Raw genomic sequence first — 23,423 nt, 5'->3', positions numbered from 1 at the left:
GCCTTTAACATGGTTTTCCCTCGGCTGGGCAACACCAGAGAAGTCTTATTCCAGGGAGGAAACATGCTCTAGCTCTGTCAGGGAGACAGTCCAGTCACACTGTACCAGCAGTTCACACACACACACACACACACACACACACACACACACACACCCACCCACCCACCCACCCACGGAGAGAGAGTCTGCTTTACATAGCCAGGAGCGGCTGGAGGGACCTATTCCAGGTCACTGCCTCCAAACCTCTTTGGGCTTAACCCTACAGTCCTTTGCTGCCGGCAGCAGCACCAGGGGAGGTCCAGAGAACACAAAGGGCCCTCTGGGATAAGGAATAGCTACCATAAAACCATGCTGTTCAGAATACATTCTAAAAGCAATGTAAACCACGCCCCTCTGAAAGCAAACCTTACCTGAGTAGGGAGTTAAATCCTGGGGACACTGCGTGGTTAGTGACACAACTACGCTAGCACAGCCTCCCTGAAAGGTTTGAAGAGAAAAATCAATATTATTCTCTTGTTCTACAGAATCCACCAGCTGCACAACAAAGGCCAGTTGATTAGTGAATAGGTTAAAATACGTTGTGTGAGCGGACGGGAATCCTGCTTGGAAATTAACAGTTTTCATCCAGGACAGCTGCTGCTTCTGAGTGAGACGCACTACAGTAAGGTTAGCATTGCAGCATTCTGCCTCCCACACTGCCCAAGTCTTAGTAAGCACACGTACCTTGGTGCCCAGGCCTACTCCGCTTTTGATCAGCTCACAAAGCCTAGGAATGAGCTCACCCAAGACAGACACATCCAGATACTGCAAGCACTATGGAAGGGAAGAATGAAAGTGTAAACCTTGGAGAAGATGCTGAAGTCAGGTCTGTACCATACACAGAAAAGATGCTGTTTGCTTTCATTTCACGGCACTCGGAAGGTTAACGAAGCACTAATTTTAAAGGAGTGCCGTCAGGCCCTGTACATAGATTACAGCAGCCTGGTTCACTACTTAGTTACACCTAGCATACACTGGGGCGATTCTACTGAAATCAACTGCTGGCCGCTTGTAGAGCTGGCGTATCAGAGTGCTAAGTCAGGCCCCTCTGTGTTTTTAAGAAGATATAAAATAAAACTGTTAAGTGAATAAATCTGTGGGTTTAAAATTTCCGTGGGGATGTAATCATTCCCCAGCAGTCATGTGAAACCCCCGCACTGCAGCGCTCACACACCAGAACCAGACAATGCTGAAGTGATTTCCACTCTCAGTCATTCATCTAAGTGTTTCCCAAATAGTGCTCCGTGGAACCCTGGAGTTCCGCAAAGTGAAAGGGTTCCACAAGAACCCGATCACTCTTCCCCCCAAGCCAGTCTTAGGGGCGGGCAAGCTGGGCAGTCGCCTGGAGCCACCATTTCAAGGGGCTGCCAGGATCTTAGGGGTGGGCCGGCGGGGTTTTTTTTTTTTGGTCACCAGTTCCCGCCCTTTTTTTGAGGGGGGGGGGGGGTCGACTAGTTTTCCTCAGTGGGTTTTTTATAAAAGGGTTCTGTAGCCAAATAAAATGGGGAAACACTGATCTAAGATGTTAAAAGCAAATGGAAGGAAATTTATCTTCTAAAAAAATGGCCAGGTCACTCTAATACCGCAACATCAAAAGCACAGCACTTTCCTCCAGTTCCTCCTAGATTTAAGTCAGTTTAAAAAAAAAAAAAAAACACACACACAACAAACCACTCCAAGATATATTGCTCATGGAGTTACACTGGCAGTACCGAATACCTCAGATTATTAGGACATTTTGCAAAGGGTAAGATTGAGCCATTCGGTGGAGCCCAAGGCGTGGTGCATAAGCTAGGGTCTGATGTCTCAAAGACAGTCCTCTGAGACCAATACTTCCTGTGAGTAATTTGCTACTGCCCTTTAGAATCATAGAATACTAGGACTGGAAGGGACCTTGAGAGGTCATCGAGTCCAGTCCCCTGCCCTCATGGCAGGACCAAATACTGTCTAGACCATCCCTGATAGACATTTAAAAGGCATTTAGAAGGGTGTCTGATCCCCTGAACCACATGAAATTATTTCCACATGAGCAGGAGATGCACAGAAGAGAAGACGGCTTTTCTGCCTTTTATACCACATGGCTTCACTGTGAGCAGAGCTTATACCCACGAGCACTGGGGTGTCTCTGCTCTTGGGGAGAACAAGAGGGCACCCCCGGGGGGGGAACTCAATTCTCTTCAGTCCCACTGCGGCCAAAAGGGCGCGAAAGCCCCAGCAGCAACATATTCTTCCTCTCTCCTCTGTGAGGAGAGCGGCTAAAATCTTCAGGACACCATTGCAGACACAGTAACTTACAGCCTTTCATCCAGAGGTGCTTTAGAGAGACCACGCCACTGCCGCCCTGCCCTGCCCCCCTCTGACCCTCAGAATAGCCTCTCAGCCCCGTCAGTCATGTAACGGAGATTTTATCAAGAACAACTGGGACAATCGCCGACTCTGGTGTTTATAGTCTCATCTGCCTCCATGAGACAGATTGGGTAAAGAGTGGCAGACACGGCCCCATCCCTTATGAAAGTGGCCACAGAGTTCACACTGAAGAGGCCACGGCTGCCTGTCTCGTTCAGAAGGCAGCCCCTCCAGCGGAACAGCGTCCCACCACTTAATGCGATGCCTCAAGTGAAGGCTCAGCTCAGGAAAAATGAGGTTGGAATAACCCACAACACTCCCAACAGCAGCTGGATTTTCCCTCACGGTTTCGCACTGAAGTACTGTCTTGGCCCAGATCTATAGGTCTCAAGAACTAAAAAACCATTGGTAGGACTGGGGAAAGGGAAACATAACAGCACCTTGAGCCAGTGTCCTAGAGGAATTCCCTCATACTTCCTCTCAGAGACCCTCGCTGGGAACAAATTAGGATTGTGAATATTAAGGCTATCCATGGAGAGGAAGCCATTGGAATCTTAACGTTATCCCTCCATGCTAGCATTCAGCATCTCTTAAACTGCTGAGTCTCCCCCCATGGAACAGCATTAGAGGTCACCCTTAAGAACAATGCATTCCTATGCTCTTCACCACATCATGGGCAGCTGCTCAGCCTACTGTCAACTCCACCCACCTCAGTGGAACCATGACAATGGGCACCAGATAAGGATCTCCCCATGTGTCCACATGGGAGCTGGAAGACCAGTAGTTCCCTGCATGAGGTACTGGGAAGAGAAAGCATTATCCAAACAAGTAGGTGAACAAGAGCCCATACCTGAGGAACTCTGACAATCGAATGGCTGTCCAATAAAAACCAGAAGAAAAGTTTCCCCATCATTATCCACCCTCCCACAAGTCTACTTTAGGACTTTTCTTAAATCAAAATACCCACCATATTAATTGTTTCCATCATGGGAGATGATTTAGCAGCACTAAGTCTTGCACTATCCATTGCAGCCTAAAGGAAACAGAACAAACAAAGCAGACTTAATCTGACACCACTGGGAAAAACCACCAAATCTCAGCATCAAATGGAATCGGTTTCCCCAAACTCTGACTAGTGCCTGTTTTCAGACACATATGGGAAAGTAGCAGTAGCCTAATAGCCCTCTCCAGTAGGAAAGCCCAGAATTTAACGATGGTGCTGAAAATACCCCCAAATCTGATCTACACAGGACCTTACACTAGGATTACCAATGGTGCTGCAGCTATAGCATTTCTGGGAAATGGTGCCAGATTTATTAGCGTAGATGCAGCCTACATGTTTACTGAGGTCTCTGTCACTACCATAATTTTACTCTGGGTTGAAGTTAGATTTACTAACACTTACTGTCAAGATTGTTCTCCCCCTCCCCCCCCCGCTTTATGAAAGACTGGGTGCAACTCAATACATTTTAAAACATCCTCCAGTAACTCCATTGTTCTCTGTGTCATAAAAGCAACCCAACTTTCAGTAAATATATCAGCTAATTCCCATAACCATCTGGGATGCTTTTCACTCAGAGTTGCTGATTTATGTCTTGAAGATTTACATCCTTGTGAAATACTTCGAAAACTTGTCCCATGCTTGTTACACTTACTTTTTCCTGATCTGTAGCCCGCAGACTTAAATAATTGAGAACCTGTGGTTCCAACACGCTTAAGGACTCCAATAAAGCTGGAATGAGCTTTGGTGCATGAGGTTTCAACATAACACCAGCACTTTTACTGATTTTCACCAGAGTGTTAATGCTGGAAAAGAAGTGAAGATCGCATCATCTCTTTGCCACTCTAACAATTTACAAAAGCCCTTTCCCCAGCTGTAGCTTGTATCAACTCCAACACCATCAATTTAGGAATGAATAAGGATCTCAACTATTTAATGCATTACAAAGGCAATTTCTCCTCTCTGGATATTCACATCTCCACACCAAATTCTGTGAATGATCCACTTCAGTGTCTCTCAACCAGTAGTATGAGTACCCTTAGAGGTACTTGAGAGAAGTCTGGGGGGGGGGGGGGTATGTCAACACAACTGAAATGTGGAGAAAACTGAATTTTTGTTTTAAGTTTTACAGTGCTTTATTATTTTTGTACTTTTTACACCCAAAAATTTCATCGACCACCCAGCTACGTTGTTTAAACACATGTGTTGCAATGGTAGGAAAAAAGTAAGAGAGTGTGAGAGAAAAGGGGTACTTTTTTTTTTTTATAATAAAGATTGAGAAACACTAATCCGCTTCCACCCTGACTGGATTAGCCTCATTAAACACAAGAAACGTCTTGCTTCATTAACACAAGCAACTTCTTCTTTACATATACACCCCTTTCTGTAACTTACACTTCAACTCATCTGATGAAGTGGGCTTTACCTACAAAAGCTTATGCCCTAATAAATCTGTTATTCTCAAAGGTTAGGTCTTTAGACAGAGGAATGTAAATGAAGGACTTCGAAACTGCAAATGAAGCGCTGGGTTAATTTTGCATTTCATTTCCATAATGGATTCTCATTGCTTTTTTGAAAAAGGATTTTTCGGGGGGGGGGGGGGGGGGGAAATCACAAACCCAATGTGGTCTAGATGCAGTTCTTAAAAATAAAACAAAAAAACCACCACACCTTTCGAAAGAACCCTAATGCCTGAAAAAATGAGGATTACAGGTTCTTTTGAAAAAGGGGTCCGTCCCCCCGAAAGAACTGCATCTAGACCGCGTTGTTCCTCCCTCCCCCCGAAAAAGTGAGACATGTTATAGTTTATTGTGATTTAATTTTGCTGATGGTAATGTTAATAGGATCAAATTATTTCTACAAAAGAGAGCTTCACTTTTAGCTTACAGCCAACTTCAGAACCTTGATTACTGCTTCATGTACTCCCCTGGCAGAAGGATTACAAAACAATAAATCAACAGCAATACGTGCCAGTCTCAAAGGATCCTAAAGGACTATGGAAACTAAACTGTATCCTCTCAGCACTATTGAAATGCAGCCACCTCTGGGGTGTGTGTAACTCAGCACAAAGAATGTTGGAAGAGTGAGAGAAAAGCAGCTAAGAAACACTGGCCAAGGAGACACAAGAGCACTTTAATAGGGACACACAGAGCAGACATCCCCAGCTTGGGAGGGTCTATAGAAGAGTCTCACATACTACAAAAACTGCCAGGTGGTCTCAGTTTACCTGTTGCAGAAGGATGGAAAGCTGTACTGACTCCTCCTGAGATCTGAATCTGTGCAGCTGCACATAGTCTTTCATTTGTTGCCCCTATACCTTACCTGAGCCCTGGGCTAGGAGAAGGGCTGTTAGATGCCTTCAGGAACTCTTCAAGTGCAGAGACTGGAGATGTTCTGAATTCGATACTTACACCATTGCACCAGCCCTCTGTTTAGTAAAAGAAATGGCACTCTAGGAAACCCCTGGAATTCTCTGAACTGCTGTTTTAACTGGATGAAAGCAGGAGGTAGTGAGCAGGTTGTTTTTTATTGAGGATGGGAAGAAGGGATTAAAACAGGACGTGATTAAAGGACTCTTTGCAGTTCAGATGAATAAACTTAATCTCCTTGTGACAAACACACACACATGCCCAATTACAAGCAAATTTAGAGGATGTAAAACAAACCTCAGAGCTCGAACTTCAGTCACCGTGCTCATCATTCCTTTGTCTAGCAGGCAGGGCAGCAACACTGCGATAGTTCTCTGGCCCACTGCTCCTTTGGAGAGGTCGCACATTTTCACACACACCTACGGACAAATCAGGGAGTCATGCCACAAACGTCTAAATCTTCCCTCTGATTTAACCCAGCACCTTCCCACACGTGATGGGAAAAGTTAAAGATGAACCAGAGCAAACCAAGAGGGTCCCATTCGGGCTGGGTGTATGTGGATGCAGCCCACTGAAGTCAGAACAGTTGAGCCTTACATCAGGTCTGGATTTGGCCTGTGATTAGCACCATTATTTTTTAAATGAGAAATGTATCACTCGGCCAAATTCCAGCTCAGGGCTCTGCTTCTATTTGCTCCTGAAAAGTAATGTAAAGACAGGCACCAGGCTTCTCTCCAAACCTAGGCATGGCACCACCCTGGCCCTCAACAACTGGAGGTGGTAACATCCAGGATGGAAATACAGCTGCAGTGCAGGTTACTTCAGTTCGAGTGGCCTAAAAGATCAATGATCACAACAACAGGTTCCAAATTAAGTGAGTCTCAGACCCCAGAAAGGGCAGCTAAATCCTGTCTAGTCAGGCCCATTTCTCTGCAAATGTGCACTGTGTGCTACCTATCTATCTAGAAGAAGGAGGGTTCATAGGGAAGCAGATTTCAGATGTCTTCCTTCAATGTGTCACAAGGATAGCAGTGTGCATGAGATGCATGATTACACTTATATTTCTCTCCCCGGGCTGTACCAACACTGCACCTTCGTACCAGGGTAGTGTACATGAGAATAATCTATAATCAAACGACATTCTTAGACAGGTGGAAATGAACTATTATACCCCACCATACACAGTCTGCAATGAAGCAGGTCAATTTTACCTTACTTAACGTTTTCAGGGCCAGTTCTGCTGCTTTTCGTACAGACTCCTATAGAAAAAGTTAAAATTCCATTAATGTTTTAATTAAATTATTTTATCATTACTGACCTCCTTGAACTATCCGTACAAGTACTGACAAACCTGATTCATAGCCTGCAGATTACCTTGAAAAGATCTCTCTGCATATGGTCTACTTCCTATCACTCAATTTGTTCCGATTCCCAAAAATAGGATCTAGATCAAAATCAATTTGATCCTGATTTATAGCTGACTGTTCTTTTTCCATTAAAAGGATTTCCCTTGCTTTGCTTCTTCCATCCACTAATGTTGGAGGATCTGCCCTTTTCCAAAAGGAAGCATGAAATCTCTACTGTATGCTTTGTTCTCTTCTCAGAAGCATTGCTGAGGAAATCTGTTGTATACAGTTTTTACCCACATCATATTTAGGGCTGGGGTTTTTTTGCCTTTCACTACACCACAAAAATGACGCAGTTTCAGCTAAGTTTGTGAAGGTGACAAGGCCTAACGTCTGCACCTCCAATCACTGAAGCTTTAGCTCTGCTTGAACTCACAGGCAAAGTTCAATGTAAGCAACATACGGCTTGATCCTGTCCACTGAAGCATGGACACCACTTTCATATATAAGCGCTCCTGGCTGGACTACTCAGATATCTGAAGTTAAGCATATGCTTAAGTGTCATGCTGGGTCAGGGTCAGACTGCTGAGCACTTCTGTAACACTGTGCACAACAGTATGTGCTGCATATACACTCTCAAACCTACTTGCACTGCCAGAACTGTACAAAGTGCTTTGGATAAGCTGAGTGAAAAAGGCCTTGGAAGGAATCCCAACATTTTAAGAACTCAGATGACGAATTTCCTAAGCATTTTACTTAGTGGGGCATGAACAGCAGTGAGCACCTCTGATTTCCATTGGCTGCAGTGGGAGGTGAACCAGGACCAGCTCCTAGCTAGAAACCGATTCTTCCCAGAGATACTTTTCTAAACTTGAGGGAGGTAGGATATTCCCTCCAGATAGGATAAGTACACTTGAGAAAACAGCCAAGAACTTAACAGGAAGCTGTATTACCTTAATATCATCTTGTACTTTGAACAGGGTTTCCCATATTTCTGGAAGTTTGTCAATAATGTCATCCAGTGGCCGGCCTCTTAACAAGTCATTCAGTGCTAGACAGCTGCAAAACAGAGATAAAATACAACACAGGAATAAAATACTACAAATCAAAACACGTTACATTTATCTTTAAAAAAAAAAAAAAAAAAAAAAAAAAAAACTTCCAAAGGGAGACCATCCTTGGCGGGAAACACCCCTGGGCCTGACTCCCTGTTTACACAAAAGCCACTTTGCATTATTGTGGCAGTGTAGAGTCCTGAAAGGCAACGAGAGTGTAACATATACCCACTAAAAAGTCCCTTTATGTGGCCAGAAAAATGTGAAGTGACGTGAAGTGTAGGCCCCCCCCCCCCCCCCCCACTACAAAAAGGATGTGGACGCATTGGAGAGGGACCAGTGGAGGGCAACTAAAATGATTAGGGGGCTGGAGCATATGACCTATGAGGAGAGGCTGAGGGAGTTGGGTCTGTTTAGTCTGCAGAAGAGAAGGGTGAGGGGGGATTTGATAGCAGCCTTCAACTTCCTGAAGGGAGGTTCCAAAGAGGATGGAGACAGGCTGTTCTCAGTAGTGACAGATGGCAGAACAAGGAGCAATGGTCTCAAGTTGTGGTGGGAGAGGTCCAGGCTGGATATTAGGAAAAACTATTTCACTAGGAGAGTGGTGAAGCACTGGAATGGGTTACCTAGGGAAGTAGTGGAGTCTCCATCCCTAGAGGTGTTTAAGTCTCGGCTTGACAAAGCCCTGGCCGGGTTGATTTAGTTGGGATTGGTCCTGCCTTGGGCAGGGGGCTGGACTTGATGACCTTCTGAGGTCTCTTCCAGCTCTATGGTTCTATGATTCTAGAAGAGAATCTGGTTCCAGAATAAAACAGTATCTTACGAAGCCCTGCCTCCTTCAACAGATTCCTTACCTATTTGCAGTCCCTGATTCACCTCTGCTTTCCTCCATTTGATTCTGGAGGAATGGCACTGGCATAAAACTAGATTAAGGGAGTGGTGAATCACACCTGTCAATTGCTATTCACTGCTTTCCCCGACAAGCCTGCCACCTCATTCAGTCTGTATCTGCTTCATTGCATATTTAAAAGAAATGTTTATATACCAAAGTGCTACATAAAAGCCTACATACTGCTGTCTACTTCCCTTTGACACACGCAGACTGTAATTAAAAAAAACTACCAAATGCAATCTGGTTTTCAATCCTTGTAACAACCTGGATCAAAACCAGTTTTCACCCAGACACCGGTAAGACACGTACACGGCAATAAAAACCTCCACAGGAATGAGTCTCAGAATCTGGGTTAGCCAATCTGGACCTCGTCCTCCATGCAGGATCTCAGAGTCCATGCTCTATGCCAAGCCCAAATATCTACATTGCAATTTTACAGCTGCATAGCCCAAACCCCGTGAGCTTGCATCAGCTGACCCAGACCAGGCACACCCCATCACAGTACAGTGAAGACACACCCAGGAGGCGCTGCTCCTTCTGAGGCATCTGCCTATCAAAATGAAGCAGAAAAGCTCTTCAATTAAGGATTTACAGGTTTTTTCCCCTTAATGAATGGGGACAGCATTTTATTCTCCCCACTCCAGTGTTTCTCCAGAACTGCTGAACTAGTTTGGGGCCAACTTTTAACAACAATAAAAATTCAGCCTTTGACAGAGACCAGACCGAGAAAATTTCAGCCAGGAAAAGTGAAAACTGAAGAAAGTTCTGAGTGACCCCCCCCCCCCAAAAAAAGAGCGTTTATAATGGAAAAGTTTAAGCAACCTTAAGTACAGCTGCTGCAAGCATATCCATTGTAACACAGCTCTAGGGTTGTTTTCTAGCCTAAAAAGCCTAACTCGGGGTGGGGAGGTGGGATGCAGCCACTTGATGGAGAAGGTTTGGAGCACAGATCAGATGTTTATGCTGGTCTGTCGAGAAGCTGTATCAAAAAACATGTAGTTAACAGCAGTTCATTACCAGAGCTGTATCTAGCTGCATCTTCCTCTCAGCAAGTCTTTGTACTGCACAGATAAATGGACTGTCGGTACACTCTGACCGTAACATAGAACACCTCCACGCTTCAACTCCCCCCAAACTCAACCAAACACGCCACATGCACTGCAAGTCTCAGAGCTCATGTCATAGCTGCCTGAGGCTCACGCTATAAAGCTTAAAAAAAAAAAAAAAAGCGGTATAGACATTTCTGCTTGGGCTGGAGCCACGGCTGTGGGTCCCTCCATACTCACCATATTTCAGAGCCTGAGCACCTAACAACATGGCTCTTTTTAACCCTGCACTGCAAGCCCAAGTCAGCTGACCCCAGATGTGCTACTCACTGATGCAGAGTTTAGCCTGCAGTGTGATACACCCTAGAAACTTTTCAGGCTCTAGGATCCCCAAGAACTTTGCAATGAGAAAACCCTTTTCTTCAGAGCGTTTAGCCCAGTATCCCAGCAGGCTGAATGGGGTCAAAACACTGAAACAGAAGGCACTGTGGTTCATGCTGAGGTAGGACATTTCAATCCCGATGGTGGGTTCCTCCCCAGCCCCTTTTCCTTTTTAAATCGCATAGGGCTTTGTACTGGAAAAAAGAGACATGCTGGCAGCTTTGTTTGAAGAGGAAGAGGTCACTTTTGACCTATACCTGGATTCTCTGATCCTCCACATGTTGGTGGTCAGGTTGCTGAGCAAGTCATCCAGAATCTCCTTCATGTATTTATCAACCTGGAAGAAAAGGGAAAATGATAGACGAGGAGCAGCCTGAAGCTTCCCACCAAAGCTCTCGTCTCAACCAGATCCATGTATTTGGGTCTAACTGCATGCCTGGGGCAACAGCTAGCCAAAGATCTGGACTTCTGCTTGCAACTGTTAAGCTTTTCCACCTTTCTGAGAAAGGGCTTTGTGGGGGAGATCCAGCACCCTCAAAGATACTAATCAAAGGAGAACAAATCCTGATCATCTGTGAAAGATCAGAGTTGACCTTGCCTGAGCTTGTTCTGACTCTGGCTGGCTCATTTGCTCCCATTTGGAAGAAATTTCCTCTCCTCTGGTTCAGATCCCAAAAATGGGGGGAGACACAGTAGCCACATGGAGGAGGGAAAAGCTAGAGCCCTCCAGCCCTTTTGTTAAGGAAAGGCTTGGAATCAGAAGCAAACATGCCTGAGAGCATCTCTCAGTCTGTGTATGTAGCTTCATAGGAGTTTGGAGCTATAAGAAGAAAACTCATTCATCCATTCTAGAGTTTCAGGAAGTCAGGGAAGAGAGGACCTAACACTGCGTTTTCCTACCTCCTATAGCTAGGGGCAACTTCTTCCACTAAGTCAGCAACAGCTTCTGGCAGGACCTCTTCCCATGCAACTGCCTCACCACTTCAGGGAAGCTGATCTTTGGCTGCCACAATCCCACAGCTCTCCTCAGCCACTGGTGGGTGAACTGCACCCTCACCAAGCGACAGGGGCTCCTAGGGGCTTCTCACAACAAAGGCAGGAAATGCTGCAACCTCCTACTCTATGGGGAATGAGAACGTGAGTGTGGTCCTCGCGGATGAGCTCATGGAAAGAACTTCCAGGCATAACAGGCATCTGTGCATCTTCCATTTCTGCCAATGAATGTCACATCCCCAGTTCTACTTGTCTATGTTAGGACTGACTACACACAGTAGCAGATTTCCTCCTCCTCAGACAGTACTGATCATCAATGCCTTTCAAAAGTTGCTCCTCAGCTATTTTGCTGCTGAGAATCCTGCAGAGGCATGTAAGCATGTGGCTTTGCCCTCCAACACCCCACAGAGCCAAAAGGGACATGCTGACTCATGCTCACTCACTGCAGATTTGTCTGTGACAAGCGCGTTCCAAATGCTGGTCATAGCCTGTCGAATGCCCATATTGGGGTCAAACTGGTAACGATAGAGACGGGGAACCAGCTGGGGAAGAAATGGAGCCAGCTGCTCTCCAGCCTTGGTAGCGATCACATTGAAACCAAATGCTGCTCCCTAAAATGAGGAAGAATGGATATATCTGTATATATGGATACATCTCACTTCAGCAGACAAGTGCTTCTATATTACTCATTTGGGACCCAAAGTTGGCCCCACTAAGGTCAATAGCAAAGCTAAGATAATCAATGTAGGATCAGATCCTAGTTGCATCCCTGATTTGTCATAGCTTAATTACATCTGGTTGGTAACAAAGTGAAGCCAAATATTGACTTTAAGGACCAATCCCACAGCTTTGAGCCACAAAGGTTTCCAACAGGTGACAATGCATGTGCCATGAAGGGAGGCTGGATTAATAAGATATTGCATGTTCTTCCTCGCTCGCTCCTTTTCCTTTTGAGGCATTTCCTTGGAAATCCTATCTAGAGATGGTGAGTGAGAGGGGTATAAATCTGTGCAGCAGTAAGCATTACATAAAAAGCAGATTTTTGGTGAAAAAAAAAAAGAGAAGTGTTTCCAAAAGGAATCAGGTAGGAGTTTTCCCTGTGCACAAACTATGTTATATTTATAAAAACAGCACTCTTAAAAAAAAATCTAAGGTTAAAAGAATACGAATACATATCTTCTCTACATTTCTTGAAAATGCTTGGGACAACTGCTTTGTATTCATCATGGTTCAGATGAACTCAAATGGCACTACTTCATGACAAATCAGGGATGCGACTAGGATCTGTAGTAGGAAAGGGGGGCAGTCAACCCTCATGTTGAAGTGGTCAGCGTCACTCAGCAAAATAACTGCTTAGCAGTGGAAGGGAGTACAGAGTCCAGCTCATGGCACCGGTTGTTTGCAGTGCCACAGTCAGTATTGCAGAGCTGCCATTTAGCTTTGGACAGAATATTGTGTCACAAATTTAACCTCTCCCTCCCCCCCCAACAAAACCTCAAGGCAGATAAAAGCAATGTCCCCTGTGGTGCAGGATTCTAAGACTAGTGGCATAAGACAATTGTAACAGGATGGCAAAATCTACAACCCCACTGAGGACAGAAATCTCTTCTGCTAGCAGACATTAGAATCCAGTATAAAGTTGGAGCTTGTTAACTCCACCAGACTATAAGAGAAAGGTGTGAACCTCTGCTTATATGAATCAAAGGGCAGAGATAAGGAGGTCCTGCAAGAAACACTGTAACTAGTCATGCTTTGGAAAAAAGCTTAGATAGGGGCTTATGTTCTGCTAACAGTGGAGTTTCCAATGAAACCAAATCCCAGCAAGGGAGCAAGTGATGCACTTGTGCACAGCAGATAAGTTATTGGAAGCACACAGGAGCTCTGCTTGTTCAGTTATTAAAACAACTTATTTTGTATTTAAAATGGGTTAATGAAAAAGGAGGTCACATTTTTAAAAATGTTTTATGTTTGGCTTATTTAAATTAAGATTTTATTAATTAGAATGAATAAAAATGATGGTTTTTTGACTTCAAGAAGCATGACAAGTTTGGCTTTGACAAAGGCTATAGTGGCTGAAACGTGAGTATTTGATCTTGAGGTAAATAAAATTAAGAGGATCACTTCAATAGATGATTGTGATAAGCAGTGGTCTCAGCACCATCTCAATATCTTGAGCGCCACTTGCCTTTTGTTAAATGCACCTGGTTTTTTGCCTTAAATTTAGGCTTTAAGCTCTTTTTGTTAAATATTTGCAGTGCAGCTACCACACTGTGCCCCTGCCTCTATTTGTTACCACAGTACAAATAATAAACAAACAACAACAGAATGGAATGTGGGGTGTGGATTCAAGCAATGCAAACAGTATTAAGGATTTGTTGCAATCATTTGAAGAAATCTGTAATCCATCTTTTTACATGCTGGTAGACTCACCCTAGCACAAAGTATCTTATGGCCAGAAATTGCCCTTCAATTGTTAGAAGAGGAATGATGCAATTATTGGGATTCTTTATAGCTCACATAGGTATTTCTGCATTGTTGCATCAAGTTACCTTGCGTGAGTTCCACATGGCATGGTGATTGGCCAGATTCATGAATTTATACACCAGGTCTGGCTGACTGAGGTCACTTGCCAATGAACAAAGCTCCTTGTAGGTAGAGAGACCCTGGCTTGGGAAGAAGGCAGGAAGGAAAAATTAGTGTCACTTTTCAGACACTGATATCGCCACAATACCTGTAACTACCACAAAGTCAAGTCACGCTCTGGAGCAGAATTTATAAGCAATTTAGCTAAAAGATAAACATGCCCAAGCAGGACTGCAGAAAGAGCTTTAATAGCTATTAGAGAGGTAACAAGAGTAACAATCAACATTCTAGACATGTAAAAACCCAGGAAGGGAGGCTTTGGAAAAGTCTGTAGCTCTATAACTACAGTTCAGTGTAGAATTACACTTCTCAGGGAAAGTCATTACTGAACCTACCCATCTGGGGTTTTGCCTAGGGATCCCTGGAACACCACTGTTTCTCCAGTCACTTCATGCTTGACTCTGGTGATAAAACAGGACAAGTGTTAGCTTTTCTATGCATTATCCATGAACACAGACTATCTATCATTCATACAATATACATCTGAACACCAGTGAATTTATTTCACTGTATCTGCGTGGTAAATTCCAGTTAATTGGGACATAATCCTGCAGGCCTACACACATGCTTAACTTCCCTCTGACTCCAGTGATGCATAACATTATGCATGTGTTTAAGTCTCTGAAAGGATCTTATTGTTCAATACTAAAGTTAAAAGATGCAATGTATACAAATAGCTGCTTTTTATTTCCATCAGTATCTGGTCCCATTCACTAGGACATAGGATCCAAGCACATATTTAGACAAAGTGTCTATCTCCATTCCAAAAGGGCAAAATACAATTTACATCTGCTTCTTAGCCGCAGCTACCACTGAATTTTCCTTATATTGTCTCATTCTCCTACTTTCTGGTCCTCTGAAGTTAGCAGCACCACTCACTTTGATTTCTTCTAACCTTTGTTGTCTAACTTAACTGCTTCCTCCTCTCAGCAGAGGAGCTATCCACTATACTGCAGAACCATCAATACTTGCTATGTAATCACTTTCGCTAGAATCAAACTTTTTAAAAAAATATTAGAAATAAAAAAGCAAAAAATAATTTCTAGACATTACTCCTAGCATCAGGCAAGCAACAGTAGTCCCCTGCAAATAGCTGCTGGGACTGTAAATAATCCAAAGCAGAAAGGACATTGGACTCCTTGGCACAAAAAAGAAATACATCTTTGTTAAAACTTGAACAAACATGAGATACGTTTGACCCACAAGGCAAACCCCCAAATGCCTCTGTAATACATCAGCCATTCAGAACAGCTCAACAGCTAGAGCTGATGGTACTTAGTTATCACATACTGTCAGACATATGAGCAGTAGGTGAAAGTTGACTTCCACCCCTCTGATCCTAAGAAACATTTCTCCATATACCTATCTACCTCTCACACACACGAAGTTCTGCACTCACCGTACCTTTTCCCAGTCATAAGTGCATCAACAAGTGTGGTGACCAGCTCTTGTTGATCTTGTTCACTGCCTAGTTCATACACGAGCCCCAGGCCTTTTGAAGCAACGTCTTGGCTAAGTTCTGCAACACATTTCATACAATAAAGCCAGGTGTGCAAGTAGAAAGAAAAATATCGAATAAGAGACCCAATTAAAATGGGAGCTAAAAATGTGATCTATTAAATTACACCAACACTATCAAAATCACAATCTTAAACTGTCACAGTTGGGTGTGAAACGAACTCCCGATTCAACAGATCACATGTTTTAAGCCCATTAAAATGCTACCGGCTCGGGAGGACACATTTCATGCACATCTTCTCTATTGCTTTGCAGCAGCCGCAAATGTTCCTAGAGCTCTATATTTTTTGCTGACATCAAAAGATGCTGGGGCCTAATCCAAAGCCAACAGAAAGATTCCCTCATACTGATTTATGGGCGCTTTGAATTAGCTTTTGAATTCCTTGGACTGCATCTATGCAGGTGGATCCCTGGGCTGCACCCTATTTATTTAAATGGAGCACAGTCAAAGCCTCGCCCATGTGTATGCAACTGCAGGCCCTGATACACAAACCGAACAGGGGAGTCCCAGTGGTCTCTATTCCACTATAATCCCAAGATAGGGGGAAGCATGCCTGCCAATGGAAATGCTGATGTAGACAGGTCAAGGTAGAGAGAAATGTTTCATTTGACTTTTCTACAAAACAGCAGGCTAATGTGTCCATTTTCTAGTAAAAACAAAAATCTTTCAAAGCTGAATAATAAAGGTTTAGATGATTCAGTGTAACTATACTGCACGGCAAAGATCCTCTCCCCTCTGCTAAGAAACTGTTCAAAGACGAAGCACATTGATACGGTATTACCTACCATCATTATCAGACAGAACTGAAACAAATGCACTTTGGATCTCCTTGAGATGAGACTGAAAGATAAAAGAAGAACATGTGTTTTTTATTCTGTGTTTTTGTCTCCTTTCAATTTTATCTTATAGGGTTTAGCAGATACAGTCAGTCTATTTTATTGCCGTCACAACTGTAATTCAAACAGATGTTACAAGAACTGCACTTGTTTCCTGAGAAGTCAGGAACAGGCAACCTAAAAAATGCAAAACATGATCTCCAAACATCAAACACCTTTCCTCAAACCTCAAAGCAATTTACAAAGCAACACAAATATTATTCCTTTTTTTCAGATGGGGAAAGAAAAGACTGGGGAGGGAGGTTGTCAAGTAACTTGTCCAAGGCTACGAAGTGAATAAATCAAGAATCTACATCTCCAAACTCCCAGCCCCTGTCCTAGTCTGAAGATTGCATTGCCTCCTTGAATATCCATTGATTTTGAGGGAGAACTCTGCAAACATAACTCAACATGGGGTAACTTTGTAAGTCTGAAATGTAGTAATAAACGTATGTAGCATCTTTCATCCCTAAGCATTTTGATAACTACGTACAGACACTTTGCTGCTGAAATTTAGCCACCTTGGAACACATGATGGCAACAGACTGCCTCATCATTGCCTATTACACCAGAGGGCGAGGAGTGGAAATTTTGGCCAGAACCATTGGGTTGAAATCCTGTGCTTAGGCAGAGACCCAGCAGATCTTTAACTGCCATACAGAGTGGACAGGCCCTTAGTTAAGGCCTCATCCAAAAAAATTCTAAACACAATATCAGCTTACCTGTCTTTGCAGAGCAGAATTGACCCTGCTGGGATTTGAACCTGTGGCTCCAAAGAGTCTAGAAATTCCAATTCTGATTTATTCTTAGAAATTCAATGTTCTTTAAAAATTGCAAAGACACCAGCTCCTTTTGTCTAAGAGGACAGGGCTTTGAGGCTATATCCTGCAACCCTTATGGCACAAAACCCACAGTGACTTCAGCAGAAGTTGTAATCTTACAGCCTTAATAGGCCTCTAAGAGCACTGTGATCCGAGGGCATGCAGCTGTCACATGAAGTGCTCAGAGAGCCCATAAGGAAGGAAAGAGGCAACAGGGGCAAGAGGAGAGAAAGGCGGCAAGAAAGAGGCAGAAGCAGATTTTCACCTTAATTTCTTTGTGCGTGCTTAGCTTCTTCACCAGTGACAGAAGCCAGATGCAGGCTGCCTGCCTGATGTGGGGGTTAGGGCTGACAAAGTGCTTATTCAAAATGAGGTCCAAAACCCAGGGGACCACATCGTTCACTTTCACATCTGTATGAATGGAATAAAGAGATGAGGAAGATTACATTCACCCTGAAACACACACATGCTTATTGTAACTGGATCCATTCAATCAGATCAGTGGTAGCTCTTCATTATGGTGTCAGTGGGAGATCTGCATGAGTGAGGAATGCTGAATGGGCCCCTCTTGGCCAAGTCTTAAAATATCCTTGGCCAAGACTCTTAAGATCCGGTGCTGGAAAAACCCATGACACTCCTTGGACTAGAAGGAATGGTGCAGACTTTGACTGAGTCAGGTTTTTATTAGTACCCAAATTCCCCAGAGGGACCAACCTAGCTTCTACCTGATCCTGAAAATACATATACACGTGCTTAACACTAGGCACAACTGAGAGTAATGAGACTACTCAAACCTACAAAGTAAAGCATGTGTGCAGCATTTGCAGGAAAGGGGCCCAAGACTGCATCTATGGTATTTTGTAGGCAGCATTTTTCATGCTCACTTTCTTCATGTTTAGTGAACAGAATGTGCACTTGGATGCATAAAAATCAAGTAGATATCCAAGTCCATGCACATGCAAATACAGCCTGTTCACAGAAATCCAACGATTTGGGTACAAACCCTCCCCACAAGAAAAACCAAAGATTCTGTTTTAAAGTCTGCTTTGGGAAATTTGGCTCTTACTGTTTAAGGATTTTTAGATATGACAAGCATAGGAGAGCATAATAAATGATCAAGGTATAAAGCAGTTAATTGTATACTAGTAAGAAGCTGACTGAAACAACACACGTTTTCAAAATCTTCTCATTATCTGTTGATATTTTTCAAAGTAGTGAAGAAAAACACCCAGCAAATGGACTGGTGAAGGGTCCAATTCTGCAAGGTGCTGAGCACCACTTGGGAGATGCTGAGAGCATCAACGCTGACTGACTATAATTAGCATCCCAGAGATGCTCTGCTCCTTGTAGGACAGGCCCCTCAGGTTCTTCATTCCACTTCCCAACCTCCTGAATCAACAATGTCTACCTGCAGGAGGAGTATATTCTTCCTCGGTGACCATCCAAGCATCCCGGGCAGCCACTGAGCTGGTGCCTATTGAAGCACTGGTAATGGCTTCCCCAACAGTGAACTGAAGTTCTATTTGCTTGGCCTGAAAAACACAGCAGGACCTCACTTAATAATCACCTTGTTAATGAACATCCAGATAATTCTCACCCCTGCTCGAAGTCCCCTGCTCAGAGTAAAGTGCTGCATTTTGCAGAGATTTTCAAAGCTCCCTAAACCATTTGGATGCTCAAAACTGATGGCAAACTGATGTACAAATCCCTTGTGTGACTTTGGAAACCTCAGTCCTTAGCTTTTACAAAATGCTTTATGGAATATTTGACAGCCTGTTATGAAGTGATACTGTAAGTCATTAAAAGCATTCTGCATTTGTCCAAATCAGTAAACAAAGCGGGACTGGTGCTGCAGTGTCCTTGGCTGAAAACCAAAAGGGTTATTCGCTTTTTTCAGCTCTCCCAGTCAGTGTAACATATGGAGGTTTTATTGCACTCAGACGTAAAAAGATTCCCCCACCCACCACTTCAGGAAACAAATGGACATTAAATGTTCTATCTGGTCACTGAAAAGCTGAGCAGCACATTCTAACTTTAAGAGGTGGAAATAAATTCTTTTCCACTCACAAGGGACACATGGCAAGATTTAGTTTGGTTCGGTGTCCCTTTTCTCCTCCTCCTCTCTATTCATTTTATTTGCATCAGGACCAGAACAGGCAACGAACTTTGCTTCTCGTTTAGTTGTGTGTACGTACACACATACACACACACTTTTTTACTATTACATATAGTCCTAAGGCCTGATTTCCAGAGGTGCTGAGCACCTACAGTTCCCATTGACTTCAATTAACACACCAGTTTCTCAGGTCTAAGCAGAATCATTCCCTTAGCTTACAGTCTTTCAATATTAGTTTCCCACAACTTCAGATCAGGATGAGTCCCTTTCGTGGCTTGTACAATCATGTCATGTTACAGGGTTTGGCCATGGCAGTTATATTCGATACTCACTAGTCATGTCTGCATCTGCTAAAAAGTGATTATGATCAACTGAGAAAGGGAAAACCAACCTGCAAATGCAGAACACTATCCCGCATCTTGTTCAGTAAATTAGCAACTCTCAAATACAGTGCAGATTTGGAAAAATAAAATACATTTCCACAACAGAGCAGAGTTCTGGGATTAACAAAAATCTATTGCTGATTTTATTCTAAAATGCTTAATGCAACAGAGCTATAACATTCCAAGTCTTCCCAACACAATTTCTGTCATTTGTTAACAATTTGTCACAGGAACAAGATATTTTCACATTCAAGGTGTACATTTACTACATTTTGAAAGACCAGATTTTCAGAAGTGGCCTCTAAAAGAACCATTAACACAAGCACTTCCGCCTGGGCTTAACTTTACAGGCACAAGCCGCCCTATTGGAAATACCTATGGAAGTGTGTGTAGGACTAGTGAACTAAAACTGAGGTCACCGGCTTTCCATGCACAAAACTTCTCTTCTCGATCTACCTGCCTGTTTTGCAAACAGAAAGATCAGACCTGAAAAAATGGAATGAGTCATTTCAAAGAGCCGCTCCATGTCCCTTTGTAAATGTGGCCCAAAGTATTCAGTAGGGTAATCTCATCTCAATGAGCATCTCAGTTAGTTGTAAAGGAAAATATTAGAGCCTTACCTCCACAGAATCCATGAGTCCTTGCAAGAGCAGTTTCTGGTGTGGAAAGTCTCCATCTCCCACTGGAAAGTAACCCAGTGTTTGTATTGCTCGTTCTTTCATCTTAAATATAAAATCACAAGATTTTATTCATACACGCAGTAGGCCCTTTTTCTATATAGGAGGACTCCTAACGTGAAAACCAGAGCTCTATTCATATGCTGTCACACATCCCACTCAGTTTAACCACACACTCTTAGAAATCAGAGATGGAAAAAACCTACTAGCTCATTCAGTATATCCTCCTGCCAATAGACAACGTTTCCCTACAGTACAGTACTATCTGAACAAGAAACCCACTAGAAAATGCCCCAGACAGTGGGTTTTTCCCCTCACGCCATCAGAATTCCTGCCCAGAGCGTGTCCCTTTCACCTAGGACTAGAAAAGTTCTTCCTGCTTTCCAGCCTCACTGTCCCATTTTTATCCCATTACTCCTAACCAAGAAGATAAAACCCCCCCACAAAATTATTATTTATTGAAGGGATTTTCTAACAGCTTTTAGCCTAGTTCTCCTGAACTGAAGTGAGGGGTAAAACTCCCAGTCAGTGGAAGCAGAGTAGTTATATCAAGACTGAGCACTTTTTGAAAATGTCATCACCAAGGCTGTAAGGGTGACATCTCTCACTTTGATAGGGCATCACACTAGCTTCACTGTAAACCCAAAACAAACAAGAATCAACACGGAGAGAGAATATACCAGAAACAAAACTTAAACAAAACAAATCTTGCCTTATTTGTTTCCTTGCCAGAAGGGATTCTGGACAGTAAACTTTCAACAAGATGCAGCTTGGTAAACCCGGTGCCTTCATTGGGAATTGGCAAGGGGCCGTTCCTGCCAATTTCCCCTAGTGCTGTACAAGCAGCAACTGCCAGGAGTGGAGAGGTGCTATCCAAAAAGGAACCTACATAAAACCAAACAGGATGACTTGGTTCTCGTCCCTACAATCCAAGTGCAATCAAAAGTATGTATATATAATTTTTTTTAAACAAGAGGCCACATTTTTCTCTAACAGAGAAAACGAGAAGTGAAGTCAGAGTTAAAACTGAGTAAAACTAATACAAGTGAGGGAAGAATATGCCACAAAAACACACCTGCTCATCTCTCACACGGGAGCCTCTCTCTTAATACTGGAGTATCGAGCATTGTTTACATCTGATTAGGCAACAGTGATGGAGACATTTTTAAAGTCTGGCAAATCCATCAGACATGTGTTACTCAGCAAGAAGTGCACTGTCAGTAGATGCAGCCAACCTGAGAAATACCCTGAACCAGGTGTAAATGGAAACTATGTTTACACAGATTCTCATGTTAAGTACCATCAGTGCCAAGGTACAATACAATAGCCAAGAGTGAAGTTACCTATTGTTTCTGTTGCAGTCTTTATGAGCTGGTCTTGTTCTGGCATGACAACAATATTTGGCTCTTCTATGTCATGCATTTCCACCACTCTGATTTTCCTTTTGGCTAGGTACCTTCCAACTGTGAATCCCAAAGCCAACAAAGACCCATGCTGGATTTCCGGGTTCTACAGACAACAATAATATTGCAAGAAGTTTACATAAATACAATCACGTGTTTTACATAAAGCATCCATGAAAAGACAGATGTATAGGTAAGGCCCAGGACACAGCATGAAAATTCTGAGCTATAGCACAGCTTATGGGGCGGTCTGTAAATGGCTAGTATTGTCAATATTTACTACAGAATTTAAGCTTCCCGGGGTGATTTTCAATAGCCAGCGGATGTAGGAGGTCACAGCAAACTCTGTTCCTAAACCGCTTAGGATCTTTTGAAAACTTCTCCCACATAACTGGGAGAGCACATCTGTACTCCTTTCGTTTATAAATGTATCCTTCTGTAGGTCAGCAGTACTGTCTTACCCACATTGCACACACAACAGGGGTCAAGTTCTGCTCTCATATATGTCAGATAAAATCCCTTCCATTCAGTGGAGTTACTCAAGAGTCACACTACCGTGAGTGAGTACAATCTGGTCCAGTAATTCTAGATGAGGTTAAAAACTGCCTAGTGGGATATAAGATAGGAAACTCAATTATAACATATGTCAAGAAAACTATTTCAGTGTTGATCTTTGAACTGGAAATGTCTTGCTAATATATTTATCTACTGGCTAGATTCATTGGAAAGGATACTCAGCAGGAATAAGGCTGCAAGATTTAAAAGGTGCAAACACCAGATTTTTTTTAATGTTTTTATTTGATCCACAACATATTATCTTGAGGGGAAAAGGAGAAGAGTAGATCTAGATGGGACTAGAAAAGCTCAAAGAGGGAAGAAATGTTATCACAAAAAGTATTTATTTTATGAGAAGACAGATTCCATTTTATTTCCAATAGCTCAGCTTAGCTTTAACACACAGAACCTCTCAGGATAACATGGTGCAAAGGCACTAGTAAAACAGATTACTGAGATCTATGTAGGGATTAAAATCAAATAAGTTATTTGGGAAAACATGGCTGAGGGATCTGACCCCTTAGATTGCAGCAGATGAGTTACATAAAGAAAGTTATTTACTTAGTTTCTTTAAGAGAGGATGTTTAAATTCCTCATGGTTCACAAGTCTATCAAGGGACTGAGGTAAGCTGCAGAGATAGGGACAATGAGAGCAAGAGAAAGGCTCAGAAGGAAAACACTTCTAGTAGTGATAAAGTTACAGGAGGTAAAGGCTGTTGTCTTTAAAAATCAAGCCCTACCTAGCAAAGGCTCCTGGGTAGGCCTAGCTTTCATTGCCCTGCGCTAAGGGAGGGAGCTATGGCGTAGCCAGGGGAAGGACAATGAATGACAAGTTAACTATTTTCTAAATTCTTTGGTTAGTTTTAATTGCTCATGAATAAAAACTTATAGCTGCTTGGGGTAGTTGGTGCAACTCATTATCATGCAATGGTATAAGGACTATTTAATAATCCGCTTCTTAATT

General features: G+C 43.0%; 1 protein-coding gene across 4 annotated transcripts in view; it reads right to left on the bottom strand.

Moving 5' to 3' along the window:
- ECPAS (Ecm29 proteasome adaptor and scaffold) overlaps window positions 1-23,423 on the bottom strand; it is an 83,193-nt gene that overhangs the window by 16,572 nt on the left and 43,198 nt on the right. For all 4 annotated transcript variants that reach the window (XM_006118851.5, XM_075931431.2, XM_075931429.2 and 1 more), the window contains 18 exons: window positions 21,845-22,010; window positions 21,214-21,386; window positions 20,445-20,546; window positions 18,734-18,857; window positions 17,591-17,736; window positions 16,415-16,469; window positions 15,515-15,629; window positions 14,446-14,511; window positions 14,017-14,134; window positions 11,911-12,078; window positions 10,732-10,811; window positions 8,054-8,159; window positions 6,966-7,013; window positions 6,052-6,173; window positions 4,041-4,191; window positions 3,353-3,418; window positions 724-813; window positions 411-477 (listed from right to left, as the gene is read on the bottom strand). In XM_006118851.5, coding sequence (XP_006118913.3) covers window positions 411-477; window positions 724-813; window positions 3,353-3,418; window positions 4,041-4,191; window positions 6,052-6,173; window positions 6,966-7,013; window positions 8,054-8,159; window positions 10,732-10,811; window positions 11,911-12,078; window positions 14,017-14,134; window positions 14,446-14,511; window positions 15,515-15,629; window positions 16,415-16,469; window positions 17,591-17,736; window positions 18,734-18,857; window positions 20,445-20,546; window positions 21,214-21,386; window positions 21,845-22,010 — 1,963 coding nt within the window. The remainder of the gene's footprint in view (window positions 1-410; window positions 478-723; window positions 814-3,352; window positions 3,419-4,040; window positions 4,192-6,051; window positions 6,174-6,965; window positions 7,014-8,053; window positions 8,160-10,731; window positions 10,812-11,910; window positions 12,079-14,016; window positions 14,135-14,445; window positions 14,512-15,514; window positions 15,630-16,414; window positions 16,470-17,590; window positions 17,737-18,733; window positions 18,858-20,444; window positions 20,547-21,213; window positions 21,387-21,844; window positions 22,011-23,423) is intronic.

Source organism: Pelodiscus sinensis, chromosome 6 (assembly GCF_052426305.1).
Source record: "Pelodiscus sinensis isolate ZL-2025 chromosome 6, ASM5242630v1, whole genome shotgun sequence".
Lineage (NCBI taxonomy): Eukaryota > Metazoa > Chordata > Testudines > Trionychidae > Pelodiscus > Pelodiscus sinensis.
The sequence above is the reverse complement of the archived record's forward strand: the minus strand, read 5'-3'. Positions and strand labels throughout refer to the sequence as shown.